General features: G+C 44.0%; 1 protein-coding gene across 1 annotated transcript in view; it reads left to right on the top strand.

The window, feature by feature from the left end:
• The window catches only part of LOC138658207 (N-acylethanolamine-hydrolyzing acid amidase-like), a 204,626-nt gene that overhangs the window by 34,452 nt on the left and 157,918 nt on the right, over window positions 1-12,256 (top strand). Inside the window, exon 4 of the mRNA XM_069745717.1 lies at window positions 4,393-4,483. Within this exon, the coding sequence (XP_069601818.1) occupies window positions 4,393-4,483 (91 nt within the window). The remainder of the gene's footprint in view (window positions 1-4,392; window positions 4,484-12,256) is intronic.

Raw genomic sequence — 12,256 nt, 5'->3', positions numbered from 1 at the left:
TATTAAAACCTTACTATGTGTCAATGTTGACCTCAGTGTGAATAAGGGCAGATGAAGGGACTGAGCCCAAACAGTGAAACACTAGACTAGGGAAGCCTTATATAGTTTCTAGCTCAGAAACAGGGAGGCCACACCCCAGATTGCACAGAATGCAACAATACACAGAAAAAAACACAAAATTGAGCTTAACTTAAGTTGGTATACATGCAGAGGTAAAACGCATGTTCAAAATGGCCACAAAACATTAAAACCTACAAGAGAAAAAAGTAAATGAAAACCCTGATATAACTAAGTAAAAAAAGCAAAAATGCATTTAAATAACAGAGTTTTTAGTAATACTGTTTTTTGATCAAAAAATAGCACAAAAGCCATCCCACCTCGTCACGGTAACTCTGATCGGGACAGTCCTAAACTATCTAATATTAAAACCTTACCATGTGTCAATGTTGACCTCAGTGTGAATAAGGGCAGATGAAGGGACTGAGCCCAAACAGTGAAACACTAGAGTAGGGAAGCCTTATATAGTTTCTAGCTCAGAAACAGGGAGGCCACACCCCGAATTGCACAGAATGCAACAATACACAGAAAAAAAACACAAAATTGAGCTTAACTTAAGTTGGTATACATGCAGAGGTAAAACGCATGTTCAAAATGGCCACAAAACATTAAAACCTACAAGAGAAAAAAGTAAATGAAAACCCTGATATAACTAAGTAAAAAAAGCAAAAATGCATTTAAATAACAGAGTTTTTAGTAATACTGTTTTTTGATCAAAAAATAGCACAAAAGCCATCGCACCTCGTCACGGTAACTCTGATCGGGACAGTCCTAAACTATCTAATATTAAAACCTTACCATGTGTCAATGTTGACCTCAGTGTGAATAAGGGCAGATGAAGGGACTGAGCCCAAACAGTGAAACACTAGACTAGGGAAGCCTTTTATAGTTTCTAGCTCAGAAACAGGTAGGCCACACCCCGGATTGCACAGAATGCAATAATACACAGAAAAAAAAACCACAAAATTGAGCTTAACTTAAGTTGGTATACATGCAGAGGTAAAACGCATGTTCAAAATGGCCACAAAACATTAAAACCTACAAGAGAAAAAAGTAAATGAAAACCCTGATATAACTAAGTAAAAAAAGCAAAAATGCATTTAAATAACACAGAGTTTTTAGTAATACTGTTTTTTGATCAAAAAAATAGCACAAAAGCCATCCCACCTCGTCACGGTAACTCTGATCGGGACAGTCCTAAACTATCTAATATTAAAACCTTACCATGTGTCAATGTTGACCTCAGTGTGAATAAGGGCAGATGAAGGGACTGAGCCCAAACAGTGAAACACTAGACTAGGGAAGCCTTATATAGTTTCTAGCTCAGAAACAGGGAGGCCACACCCCGGATTGCACAGAATGCAACAATACACAGAAAAAAAACACAAAATTGAGCTTAACTTAAGTTGTTTCTGAGCTAGAAACTATATAAGGCTTCCCTAGTCTAGTGTTTCACTGTTTGGGCTCAGTCCCTTCATCTGCCCTTATTCACACTGAGGTCAACATTGACACATGGTAAGGTTTTAATATTAGATAGTTTAGGACTGTCCCGATCAGAGTTACCGTGACGAGGTGGGATGGCTTTTGTGCTATTTTTTGATCAAAAAACAGTATTACTAAAAACTCTGTGTTATTTAAATGCATTTTTGCTTTTTTTACTTAGTTATATCAGGGTTTTCATTTACTTTTTTCTCTTGTAGATGTTAAAAGGGTTGCATATTACAGAAAATAATAATGGTTTCATCTTGACAATTTTTTTTTAAAAAGGACCATGGAAATGTATGTTGTTCATATTAAGTGATATTTACTGCTGCTATCTTGTACTTCACTATATATTTTGCATTTTTAGCACTTGGCACTTTTTATTATATATTTTGATAAGAACAAATAACCAAGCTAATTACTTGGTTCTGAGCCCTAACTCTGATCTTTTTGCCACTATAGGGTGCTGAAGGGTAAGAAGGGTGAGTTATTGGTTAGTGGGGGCACCACTTGCCCAGGTTTAGGGTGCCAACCTCCACAGCAAGGTAGGATCAGATAGCGTTGTGTGACAGAGCCACTGGTGAAGTGATGGAGGGGAGATACGTGTCACGGCGCATGATCACTTCAGTGACGTGAAACCAGATTAGTTTCCTCCAGCGCTGTGTGTTGGGACGGTAAATATAAAGTTATATAATGGGCTGGTTTTAGTGGACATTCATAGAGCGGGAGGTAGAATGTCCACGTATCTCCTCCTGAAAAACTGCCAGGACCTGTGTGATGTCAGAATCATGTGTTCAGTCACATGATGGAGGAGTCAAAAGGTCAGGGCTTAAATGGCGTACTGGCAGAGATTCCAGTGTTCAGTGGTTCCTGATGTGTTCAGTCACATGATGGAGGAGTCACAAGGTCAGGGCTTAAATGGCGAACTGGCAGAGATTCCAGTGGTTCCTGGAGCGATAGGACTCCAGGGAGTTGTGTGCCCTAACTGAACCGTGCACATTGCTGTATGTTAGCGGTCTGATCCCGCTAGGAAAAAGGATTGTTTTCTTTCTTTTGTTTTGCTGTTTGGACCGGAGGGCTGTGTTTACTTTTAAGCTTGGTTGATGCTGCTACAATAAACCAAGCAATTTCTTAAAGAGACGGTGTTCCATAGATACCTCTGTGTCCAGCGGAGTGAGGCGCTCTACCACAGTTGTTATAGAGTAAGGCACCTTACCCCCTTTTTACAAAAAGGACTAATAATTATATTTCTGTTGTCCATATCAAGTGATATTTGCTGCTGCTACCTTTTCCTACCTCACTGTATATTTTGCATATTTTGCACTTGGCACTTTTAATGATATCTTTTGGCAATAATAAGTAACCAAACTAACAAGTTAGTTCTGAGCCCTATCTATCAGTGCTTTGCCACCATAGGGTGCTGCAGGGTAAGAAGGGCAAGTCATCGGTGAGCAGGGGCGCCATTTGCACAGGTTTAGGGTGCCAACCTCCTCACCAAAGTAGGATCAGATAGTATTGTTATAGGGTTAGGCACTTTCCCCACTTTTTTATTATTATTAATGCGGTTAGTCTCACATAATATATTTTAATAAGTAAATAACTAAGTTTATATTTTAATTGCTACAAAATACAATTGTTTCAGTGAATTATTCTTACTGCAACAGAGAGGTAAATCCATGTGGAGGATTGCAGAAGGTTAGTCAGCAAGGCAGATGGTATGCAGACTAGTAACAGTAGAAGGAGCACATTAAACAAACTAACACATAACTACAAGTCTTAGTACCAAGCCAAGGTAGAGGGGCAGAGACAGTTTCCTGTCAGGAAGTTAGATAGGTCTGCTTTGGTTGCACACTGGACCCTAAGGTTTGACTAATCATCAGAGCCAGGTGACATGGGTGCCCCTGACCTGAGTGGAGATTGTGAAACTGGATAGAGGACAGAGTGGTGTGCCGAAGACTGGTTCTGGGACAGGACGTTTAGCAGTACGGCCCTCAGTTTATAATTCAGAGAGGTAACGGGCCAGGACGTAACAATGAACGTGAGATGAAGAGAGTTCACCGGGCAGGAGATCCAAGGCATCAGTAGCAGAAAAGCTAAGTACCAGCCATATTGGCAAACTAATTTCCTTCAGGGGAAAAGAAGACGGGGATCCGCAGGTTGAGAATAGAACTCTCACTAACTGGACTGTAGCATTGAGCTGGGTGGTGGTGAAGGAAGGTGAAACAGTGGAGACAGAGACCAAGTGCTTTAAGAGAAAGAAATTGACACTGTGTGTAAAAATGCTCCGTATTGTGAAGGAAACATTCTTCAAGCTGTGTACCCGCTATCTGTTACACATACGCCCCACCAAGTTATCATTCTATAAAAAGCTTATTTTTGACTGGTGGTCTCCCTCATTCAACTGCTCAACATCAGGACCTGGCCAACCCAAGCCATCGATAACATGCAGCCTGCTAAGGTGTAGCACCCCCTTTAAATGAAGTCCACACACTCAGACAGGACTCCCACCTTCATGTAATGTGCCGAGGCGTAAGAGAGTACCTCACCCACGGCTACCACCCAGCACCATGTTACATTTTATTAGCAGGAGATTATCATTACAGGACAACTGTTCTCATGCATCCTAGTCCAACCATGTCCCCAGCACTGATTAGCAGACTTTTGTCACTATATAATGAATCAGGGTCTCTGTCTCTACCTCAAGCTGCTGTCAGATTACATAGCAAAAACCTGTTAACAGATTCCCCATAAAGGAAAGTCATGACGGAAGTTTACATATTTTTATCCTTTTCAACTGTTTGTGTTCTTTTAAAAGGCCTTAAATGATTGGTTACCCTGTCCTTTAAATTTCAGATTGCATACACAGGAACTACTTTTGTGGGTTTTGTTGGGCTTTTTACTGGACAAAGGCCATACGAATTTACGATATCTGCAAATGCTAGAGGTACAGTACTTTTTATTTCGGCTTGTTTGTGTACATAACCTTTTTTATGATAGCTGTGGAACTCTTCCTTCACTCAGAAACAGCCTATTAATGGAATGCCTGAATCCTTTATAAGTGGCTGTGTTAAAGGGAACCTGTCGGCAGATATAGTACATGTTGCTCTTACCACAGACAATATGAAATTCCAACAGGCTCCCTTATTACAAGGAGCTATGTTTTACTTTGAAATGTTGCAGCAAATAGGGAGAGACCTGTAAATGAAGCCAAGCTATACAGAGAGAAAATATTTTTATCCTGAAATACCACAGCGCCACATAGGGGCAAATGTATCCTGATTGGTGGTTTATATGTTAGTCTTGAACTCAACTGTGCTGGACAACAAACAGGAAAAAAAATGCATGGCAAATATCTGAGATAAGACAAGATCGTCAATAATACTTCCAAAAATGAAATGCACCCACATTATTATTTTAGACACAACCAGTAGCATAGCTACCAAGGGGGCAGAGGGAGCGGTTGCCCCAGGACCCGCACTCTAAGGGGCCCATACAGAACTACGCTACTGTTAACTGTATGGGCATCTACAGTGTGCTCATACAGTTACACTCTGCGGCAGAGCTGGGAGACTCTATATCCCTGCATTGCCACACGGCCGCTATGTAGCCTATGAGCCGGTAAGGCACTGATGAGACAGGGAGCATCATGCTCACTCTCACATCATTCCCTCTCTCAGCATCTGATGTCCCTGGTCACAGATACTGACAGCAGGAGCGATGAGGTCATTACTTGGCTGCCCTGAGATGAGCAGGCGCTCGGAGTTTATGGCGTGCATTATACTATATAGAGTCTGCCTATGGGCATGCATTATACTATATATAGTATGCCTATAAGGGTGCTTTATACTATATAGAGTGTTGTGAATTCTGTTGTCGGGCTCCCTCCTGTGGTCATGAATGGTACTTCGGCTGGTTCTGTCCATGGACTTCATCTGGTGGGTGTTTCTGAGTTTCCTTCCACAGGTGACGAGGTTAATTCATTAGCTGGCTGCTCTATTTAACTCCACTTAGATCTTTGCTCCATGCCACCTGTCAATGTTCCAGTATTGGTCTAGTTCTCTCCTGGATCGTTCTTGTGACCTGTCTTCCCAGCAGAAGCTAAGTTCCAGCTTGTATTTCTTTGGTTTGCTATTTTTCTGTCCAGCTTGCTATTTTTATTGTTGTCTTGCTTGCTGGAAGCTCTGGGACGCAGAGGGAGCGCCTCCGCACCGTGAGTCGGTGCGGAGGGTCTTTTTGCGCCCTCTGCGTGGTCTTTTTGTAGGTTTTTGTGCTGACCGCAAAGTAACCTTTCCTATCCTCGGTCTGTTCAGTTAGTCGGGCCTCACTTTGCTAAATCTATTTCATCTCTGTGTTTGTATTTTCATCTTACTCACAGTCATTATATGTGGGGGGCTGCCTTTTCCTTTGGGGAATTTCTCTGAGGCAAGGTAGGCTTTATTTTTCTATCTTCAGGGCTAGCTAGTTCCTTAGGCTGTGCCGAGTTGCATAGGGAGCGTTAGGCGCAATCCACGGCTATTTCTAGTGTGTTTGATAGGATTAGGGATTGCGGTTAGCAGAGTTCCCACGTCCCAGAGCTCATCCTTAATTATCAGTAACTATCAGGTCATTCCGTGTGCTCTTAACCACCAGGTCCATTATTGTCCTGACCACCAGGTCATAACAGTACAGGTGGCCCAAAGTACTAATGCATCTCAATAGAGGGATAAGAGAAGTTCTGAGACCATTTTTTTTTCTTTGCAGTGTGTTTTGTCTCTCTTTTCCCCTTTACCTCTGGGTGGTTCAGGACATAGGTGTAAACATGGACATTCAAGGTCTGTCCTCTTGGATGGATAATCTCACTACAAGGGTACAAAACATTCAAGATTTTGTGGTTCAGAATCCGATGTCAGAGCCTAGGATTCCAATTCCTGATTTGTTTTTTGGTGATAGATCTAAGTTCTTGAATTTCAAAAATAATTGTAAATTGTTTCTTGCCTTGAAACCTCGCTCCTCAGGTGACCCTGTTCAACAAGTAAAGATCATTATTTCTTTGTTACGTGGTGACCCTCAAGACTGGGCATTTTCCCTTGCGCCAGGAGATCCGGCATTGCGTGATGTTGATGCGTTTTTCCTGGCGCTTGGATTGCTTTATGACGAACCTAATTCAGTGGATCAGGCAGAGAAAATCTTGCTGGCTCTGTGTCAGGGTCAGGATGAAGCGGAGATATATTGTCAGAAGTTTAGAAAGTGGTCTGTGCTCACTCAGTGGAATGAATGTGCCCTGGCAGCAATCTTCAGAAAGGGTCTCTCTGAAGCCCTTAAGGATGTCATGGTGGGATTTCCCATGCCTGCTGGTCTGAATGAGTCTATGTCCTTGGCCATTCAGATCGATCGACGCTTGCGTGAGCGTAAAGCTGTGCACCATTTGGCGGTACTATTTGAGCATGGGCTTGAGCCTATGCAATGTGATAGGACTTTGACCAGAGCTGAACGGCAAGAACACAGACGTCGGAATGGGCTATGTTTTTACTGTGGTGATTCCACTCATGCTATCTCCGATTGTCCTAAGCGCACTAAGCGGTTCGCTAGGTCTGCCACCATTGGTACGGTACAGTCTAAATTTCTATTGTCCATTACTCTGATTTGCTCTTTGTCATCCTATTCTGTTATGGCATTTGTGGATTCAGGCGCTGCCCTGAATTTGATGGACTTGGAGTTTGCTAGGCGCTGTGGTTTTTTCTTGGAGCCCTTGCAGTATCCTATTCCATTGAGAGGAATTGATGCTACGCCTTTGGCCAAGAATAAGCCTCAGTACTGGACCCAATTGACCATGTGCATGGCTCCTGCACATCAGGAGGATATCCGCTTTCTGGTGTTGCATAATCTGCATGATGTGGTCGTTTTGGGGTTGCCATGGCTACAGGTTCATAATCCAGTATTGGACTGGAAATCTATGTCTGTGTCCAGCTGTGGTTGCCAGAGGGTACATGGTGATGTTCCATTTTTGTCTATTTCGTTTTCCACTCCTTCTGAAGTTCCAGAGTTTTTGTCGGATTATCGGGATGTATTTGATGAGCCCAAAGCCAGTGCCCTACCTCCTCATAGGGATTGCGATTGTGCAATTAATTTGATTCCTGGTAGTAAGTTTCCTAAGGGCCGATTGTTCAATTTATCTGTGCCTGAACACGCCGCTATGCGGAGTTATATAAAGGAATCCTTGGAGAAAGGCCATATTCACATGTCGTCATCACCGTTAGGAGCAGGGTTCTTTTTTGTGGCCAAGAAGGATGGTTCTTTGAGACCTTGTATTGATTACCGGCTTCTTAATAAAATTACAGTCAAATTTCAGTATCCTTTGCCGTTGCTGTCTGATTTGTTTGCTCGTATTAAAGGGGCTAGTTGGTTCACCAAGATAGATCTTCGAGGGGCGTATAATCTTGTGCGTATTAAACAAGGCGATGAATGGAAAACAGCATTTAATACGCCCGAGGGCCATTTTGAGTACCTGGTTATGCCATTCGGGCTTTCCAATGCTCCATCAGTATTTCAGTCCTTTATGCATGACATCTTCCGAGAGTACCTGGATAAATTCCTGATTGTGTATTTGGATAATATTTTGGTCTTTTCGGATGATTGGGAGTCTCATGTGAAGCAGGTCAGAATGGTGTTCCAGGTCCTTCGTGCGAATTCCTTGTTTGTGAAGGGGTCAAAGTGTCTCTTTGGAGTTCAGAAGGTTTCATTTTTGGGGTTCATTTTTTCCCCTTCTACTATCGAGATGGACCCTGTTAAAGTCCAGGCAATTTACGATTGGACTCAGCCGACATCTGTGAAGAGCCTGCAAAAGTTCCTGGGCTTTGCTAATTTTTATCGGCGCTTCATCGCTAATTTTTCTACTGTTGCTAAACCGTTGACTGATTTGACCAAGAAGGGTGCTGATGTGGTCAATTGGTCTTCTGCAGCTGTAGAGGCTTTTCAGGAGTTGAAGCGTTGTTTTTCTTCTGCCCCTGTGTTGTGCCAGCCAGATGTTTCGCTCCCGTTTCAGGTTGAGGTTGATGCTTCTGAGATTGGAGCAGGGGCTGTTTTGTCGCAAAGAAGTTCTGATGGCTCGGTGATGAAGCCATGTGCTTTCTTTTCTAGAAAGTTTTCGCCTGCTGAGCGTAATTATGATGTTGGTAATCGTGAGTTGTAGGCCATGAAGTGGGCATTCGAGGAGTGGCGTCATTGGCTTGAAGGAGGCAAGCATCGCGTGGTGGTCTTGACAGATCACAAGAATTTGACTTATCTTGAGTCTGCCAAACGGTTGAATCCGAGACAGGCTCGATGGTCGTTATTTTTCTCCCGTTTTGATTTTGTGGTTTCGTACCTTCCGGGCTCTAAGAATGTGAAGGCTGATGCCCTGTCAAGGAGTTTTGTGCCTGACTCTCCGAGTGTTCCTGAGCCGGCGGGTATTCTCAAAGAGGGGGTAATTTTGTCTGCCATCTCCCCTGATTTGCGGCGGGTGCTGCAAAAATTTCAGGCTGATAGACCTGACCGTTGCCCAGCGGAGAAACTGTTTGTCCCTGATAGATGGACTAGTAGAGTTATCTCTGAGATTCATTGTTCTGTGTTGGCTGGGCATCCTGGAATCTTTGGTACCAGAGATTTGGTGGCTAGATCCTTTTGGTTGCCGTCTTTGTCATGGGATGTGCGTTCTTTTGTGCAGTCCTGTGGGACTTGTGCTCGGGCTAAGCCCTGCTGTTCTCGTGCCAGTGGGTTGCTTTTGCCCTTGCCGGTCCCGAAGAGGCCTTGGACGCATATTTCTATGGATTTTATTTCGGATCTCCCCGTCTCTCAAAAGATGTCGGTCATTTGGGTGGTTTGTGATCGCTTTTCTAAGATGGTCCATTTGGTACCTTTGTCTAAATTGCCTTCCTCCTCTGATTTGGTGCCATTATTTTTCCAGCATGTGGTTCGTTTACATGGTATCCCGGAGAACATCGTTTCTGACAGAGGTTCCCAGTTTGTTTCGAGGTTTTGGCGATCCTTTTGTGCAAGGATGGGCATTGATTTGTCTTTTTCCTCGGCTTTCCATCCTCAGACAAATGGCCATACCGAACGAACTAATCAAACTTTGGAAACATATCTGAGATGCTTTGTTTCTGCTGATCAGGATGATTGGGTGTCCTTTTTGACGTTGGCTGAGTTCGCCCTTAATAATCGGGCCAGCTCGGCTACTTTGGTTTCGCCGTTTTTCTGCAATTCTGGTTTCCATCCTCGTTTCTCTTCAGGGCAGGTTGAGTCTTCGGACTGTCCTGGTGTGGATACTGTGGTGGATAGGTTGCAGCAGATTTGGACTCATGTGGTGGACAATTTGACATTGTCCCAGGAGAAGGCTCAACGTTTCGCTAACCGCCGGCGCTGTGTGGGTCCCCGACTTCGTGTTGGGGATTTGGTTTGGTTGTCGTCTCGTTATGTTCCTATGAAGGTTTCCTCTCCTAAGTTTAAGCCTCGTTTCATTGGTCCGTATAAGATTTCTGAGGTTATCAATCCTGTGTCATTTCGTTTGGCCCTTCCTGCTTCTTTTGCCATCCATAATGTGTTCCATAGGTCGTTATTGCGGAGATACGTGGCGCCTGTGGTTCCATCCATTGATCCTCCTGCCCCGGTGTTGGTTGAGGGGGAGTTGGAGTATGTGGTGGAGAAGATTTTGGATTCTCGTCTTTCGAGACGGAAACTCCAGTACCTGGTCAAGTGGAAGGGTTATGGTCAGGAAGATAATTCCTGGGTTTTTGCCTCTGATGTTCATGCTGCCGATCTGGTTCGTGCCTTTCATTTGGCTCATCCTGGTCAGCCTGGGGGCTCTGGTGAGGGTTCGGTGACCCCTCCTCAAGGGGGGGTACTGTTGTGAATTCTGTTGTGGGGCTCCCTCCTGTGGTCATGAATGGTACTTCAGCTGGTTCTGTCCATGGACTTCCTCTGGTGGGTGTTTCTGAGTTTCTTTCCACAGGTGACGAGGTTAATTCGTTAGCTGGCTGCTCTATTTAACTCCACTTAGATCTTTGCTCCATGCCACCTGTCAATGTTCCAGTATTGGTCTAGTTCTCTCCTGGATCGTTCTTGTGACCTGTCTTCCCAGCAGAAGCTAAGTTCCAGCTTGTATTTCTTTGGTTTGCTATTTTTCTGTCCAGCTTGCTATTTTTATTGTTGTCTTGCTTGCTGGAAGCTCTGGGACGCAGAGGGAGCGCCTCCGCACCGTGAGTCGGTGCGGAGGGTCTTTTTGCGCCCTCTGCGTGGTCTTTTTGTAGGTTTTTGTGCTGACCGCAAAGTAACCTTTCCTATCCTCGGTCTGTTCAGTTAGTCGGGCCTCACTTTGCTAAATCTATTTCATCTCTGTGTTTGTATTTTCATCTTACTCACAGTCATTATATGTGGGGGGCTGCCTTTTCCTTTGGGGAATTTCTCTGAGGCAAGGTAGGCTTTATTTTTCTATCTTCAGGGCTAGCTAGTTCCTTAGGCTGTGCCGAGTTGCATAGGGAGCGTTAGGCGCAATCCACGGCTATTTCTAGTGTGTTTGATAGGATTAGGGATTGCGGTTAGCAGAGTTCCCACGTCCCAGAGCTCATCCTTAATTATCAGTAACTATCAGGTCATTCCGTGTGCTCTTAACCACCAGGTCCATTATTGTCCTGACCACCAGGTCATAACAGTACAGGTGGCCCAAAGTACTAATGCATCTCAATAGAGGGATAAGAGAAGTTCTGAGACCATTTTTTTTTCTTTGCAGTGTGTTTTGTCTCTCTTTTCCCCTTTACCTCTGGGTGGTTCAGGACATAGGTGTAAACATGGACATTCAAGGTCTGTCCTCTTGGATGGATAATCTCACTACAAGGGTACAAAACATTCAAGATTTTGTGGTTCAGAATCCGATGTCAGAGCCTAGGATTCCAATTCCTGATTTGTTTTTTGGTGATAGATCTAAGTTCTTGAATTTCAAAAATAATTGTAAATTGTTTCTTGCCTTGAAACCTCGCTCCTCAGGTGACCCTGTTCAACAAGTAAAGATCATTATTTCTTTGTTACGTGGTGACCCTCAAGACTGGGCATTTTCCCTTGCGCCAGGAGATCCGGCATTGCGTGATGTTGATGCGTTTTTCCTGGCGCTTGGATTGCTTTATGACGAACCTAATTCAGTGGATCAGGCAGAGAAAATCTTGCTGGCTCTGTGTCAGGGTCAGGATGAAGCGGAGATATATTGTCAGAAGTTTAGAAAGTGGTCTGTGCTCACTCAGTGGAATGAATGTGCCCTGGCAGCAATCTTCAGAAAGGGTCTCTCTGAAGCCCTTAAGGATGTCATGGTGGGATTTCCCATGCCTGCTGGTCTGAATGAGTCTATGTCCTTGGCCATTCAGATCGATCGACGCTTGCGTGAGCGTAAAGCTGTGCACCATTTGGCGGTACTATTTGAGCATGGGCTTGAGCCTATGCAATGTGATAGGACTTTGACCAGAGCTGAACGGCAAGAACACAGACGTCGGAATGGGCTATGTTTTTACTGTGGTGATTCCACTCATGCTATCTCCGATTGTCCTAAGCGCACTAAGCGGTTCGCTAGGTCTGCCACCATTGGTACGGTACAGTCTAAATTTCTATTGTCCGTTACTCTGATTTGCTCTTTGTCATCCTATTCTGTTATGGCATTTGTGGATTCAGGCGCTGCCCTGAATTTGATGGACTTGGAGTTTGCTAGGCGCTGTGGTTT

Source organism: Ranitomeya imitator, chromosome 1, assembly GCF_032444005.1.
Source record: "Ranitomeya imitator isolate aRanImi1 chromosome 1, aRanImi1.pri, whole genome shotgun sequence".
Classification (NCBI taxonomy): Eukaryota; Metazoa; Chordata; class Amphibia; order Anura; family Dendrobatidae; genus Ranitomeya; species Ranitomeya imitator.
The sequence above is the reverse complement of the archived record's forward strand: the minus strand, read 5'-3'. Positions and strand labels throughout refer to the sequence as shown.